At 56.2% G+C, this 2904-nt stretch overlaps 2 protein-coding genes across 2 annotated transcripts in view; one reads left to right on the top strand and one right to left on the bottom strand.

Annotated features, from left to right (window-relative positions):
- The window catches only part of GUITHDRAFT_111856 (hypothetical protein), a gene marked incomplete at both ends in the record, with an annotated part of 5234 nt that extends 3796 nt beyond the window's left edge, over positions 1-1438 (top strand). Inside the window, 6 exons of the mRNA XM_005828925.1 lie at positions 44-105; positions 190-240; positions 342-478; positions 718-842; positions 891-929; positions 1344-1438. Coding sequence (XP_005828982.1) covers positions 44-105; positions 190-240; positions 342-478; positions 718-842; positions 891-929; positions 1344-1438 — 509 coding nt within the window. The remainder of the gene's footprint in view (positions 1-43; positions 106-189; positions 241-341; positions 479-717; positions 843-890; positions 930-1343) is intronic.
- Positions 1439-1542: 104 nt separating this feature from the next.
- GUITHDRAFT_111857 (hypothetical protein) lies at positions 1543-2099 on the bottom strand (the record flags this gene model as incomplete). Its single annotated transcript, XM_005828926.1, has 4 exons — positions 1543-1622; positions 1803-1830; positions 1891-1947; positions 1995-2099. 4 exons carry the CDS (start codon positions 2097-2099, stop codon positions 1543-1545), a joined length of 270 nt encoding a protein of 89 aa, XP_005828983.1.
- Positions 2100-2904: the final 805 nt, after the last annotated feature.

Genomic DNA, 2904 nt, shown 5'->3' on the forward strand with positions numbered 1-2904 from the left:
GAGAGGAGGAGGAGGAAGGCATATCGTAATGTTTCATGGCCAGGGAGGATATGCGTTGAGCTTTACGGAAGACGCAAACTGCACGTTGAGACGAGTAGCGATCAGGTGAGCAGGAGGAGCAGGAGGAGTTAGGGGGGTGGGGGGCGGGCAGAACCGAGACCGAGAGGAAGAGGATTGGACTGGACTCAGACTTTCTTCAGCGGGTTTCAGTATGGTATGTGCTTGGGCGACAGCGCGCAGGTATCAAATGAGACGAAGAGCGAGGAAGAGAGAAAGGGAGGGAGGGAGGGAAGGACGAGGGAAGGCAGGAGCAGGATGAGTTGACGGCTTGTCTGGCTCAGGTGTCAGTGATGGAAGGGAGCGAGATCAAGTGCGAGCACGCGATCGTGCTGGGGAACGTGTCCTCAGACGCGAAGCTGGTGCTGAGCAAGGGAATCACTTTGCAAGAGGAACTGTGCAGCCCAAGAGATCTGAGCCGGTAAGAGGTGGAGGGGAAGAGGAGGAGAGAGGAAGGGAGAGGAGACGAGGATTGTGGTGCAGGAGAGGCAGGAGAAGAAGGATGAAACGAGTGAGGACGAGGAGGAGATGGAAGACCAGGAAGGGGAGGACGAGAACGAGGAGGAGGAGGAGGAGGAGGAGGAGAAGCAAGGGGAGGTGAAACATGAGGGGGAAGAGGAGAAGGAGGAAGGGGGAAACGATGACGATAACCGGTTGCAGGCTCAAGGAGTTGATTAGCGCAAACTTGATGGCGGAGGAGGGAGCATGGATATTCGAGGAGGAGGGAGAGCGCAACTTGATTTCTTCCATGGCTCCTGTTGGACCCTTCTCTCCCATCCTCAGAGGTGTGAGACTGCTCGCTGCTTCCTCCCTCCTTGACGAGGTTGCCGCAGAGGTAGAGGGCCTTCGTCACGGGGACTTGGTGGCATGCGGTATGAATCATCCCCTCTCCCTACCCCTCCTGCTCTCCTCCTCGTACTCCTCCACCTCCTCCTCCTCCTCCTCCTCCTCCTTCCTCCTGCCCCTTCCCAATTAGTCACATCGGCAACAGGAGGAGATTTCAGCCCTGCAACGTGGTCAGCAGCATCGAATTCAGAGGAGCAGGACGCTGGGAGGAGGAGGAGAGGAGCGCGGGGGAGCAGGCTAGCGGTGCTGGGGAAGGAAGAAGAGGAGGAAGGAGAAGGTGACGAGGAGGAGGGGGGGGCTGAGCAGGAGGGGGAGACGTCAGAGATTGCGAAGCGAATCTTTTACGAAGGACAAGATGACGATGAAGATTCAGATAACAGCCTGTGAAGCGGAGAAGAGAGAAGGAGAAGGGCAGGAGAGGACAGCACAGTTTAGCGCAGGCAAGGACAGCCCAGGGGATGGCAGGGCAGGGCAGGGCAGGGCAGGGCAGGGCAGGGCAGGGCAAGTGATGGGTCGAGACGGGACGGGACGGTGATTGTGAAGTGAAAGTCAAGAACAACTGAACAAGAGCAAGAGTTGAGTTAGAAGCATGATGGTTCAGTGTTCTTTGTTGTAATGAAACAGTGAAGCGAAGCATGCTCATGGGTTGTCGGGGTTTGACCCTGCAGCTGACATGCGGCAGATTATGATGATCTCCTCCTTGTGTGCTCCGTTGGTGCCTGACAAGTGAAAAGTGAGAACAAGGGTGGAGGGAGAGACTGAAGTTGTGATGTCAATGAGAGAAGGAGCAGGAGACAACACGAGACGAAGGAGAGGAGAGGGAGGAGGAGAGAGCAAGAGATTCTGGGCTGGGAGACAGCGAGCAATGACAATCACGACTGTCATGGAGGAAAACTCACACTCGTTCTCAACCTCCTCGATCGACAACTGCAGCCCAAGACAACAGTCAGGACCAGCAGCAGGACAAACCCCTCCTCCGCTCCTCACCCCGATAGCGCATGCGATGGCATCATAACACCTCGAGCCATCGCACAGGGAGAGCAGCTTGTTCAACCAGCGTCACGCGCTGTCGCACCGTACCATCCTCTCACCTTCGCCGTCAAGTCCTTCCCGTTGTTGCCCTGGGATGCTGCAGGTTCTTTCCTTGACGCTGTGATGCTTGACTGCAAAGAGAGCGCAGATTCAGCGAAGAACATCTGTGCAAGTGAGACAACTTCGACCTTCTCCTCTCTTCATCTCCTCATCTCCCCCTCGTGACCTCCTCTTCTCTTCCTCTCCTTTTCTTCTATCAGCCCTGCCTCCTCCCAAAGTCCCACAGCCTCTTCCCCTTGACTGTTCTCCTCTTATTTCAGTCCCGTCTTTGTTACCATCCCCTCCCTCTCCCTTCTCCTCACTCGTACTACCCCCCCACACCCCCCCACACCCCCAGCCCCCTTGTTCTCTCTTCTCTCTCCTCCTCCCATTCCTCCCTTTCTCTCCTCCTCCTCCTCCTCCACTATATCTCTATCCTTATCCTTCCATCCACCTTCACACCTGACTCGGTCCTGTCCAAATCGGCCAGTGGTGCATTCTCCGCAGGTATCTGACATGTCAATCAGCAGATGATGCCGTCTCGAAGATGGTTTGCCTGTGAACTCGACCGAAGGTCAAGAGGCGAATGACATCGATGTTGTCGTTCTTCTTGAGAGATTCAGGAGAGGCGATCTGGACAGCTCTTGAACAAAATCGAAGGATCGATAAAAGAAGGTAGAAGAGAAGGGAATGAGAGGAGAGGGGAGGGGAGGAGGGAAGAGGAGAGAAGAGGAAAGGAGGGGAGGGGAGAGGAGAGGAGAGGAGAGGAGAGGAGAGGAGAGGAGAGGAGAGGAGAGGAGAGGAGAGGAGAGGAGAGGAGGGAGAGGAGGAGGAAAGGAGGGAAGGAGGAGGAAGGGGGTAGGGAGGGAGAGGAGGAGGACGAGGACGAGGACGAGGAGGACGAGGACGAGGACGAGGACGAGGAGGTCG

Source organism: Guillardia theta, assembly GCF_000315625.1.
Source record: "Guillardia theta CCMP2712 unplaced genomic scaffold GUITHscaffold_55, whole genome shotgun sequence".
Classification (NCBI taxonomy): domain Eukaryota; class Cryptophyceae; order Pyrenomonadales; family Geminigeraceae; genus Guillardia; species Guillardia theta.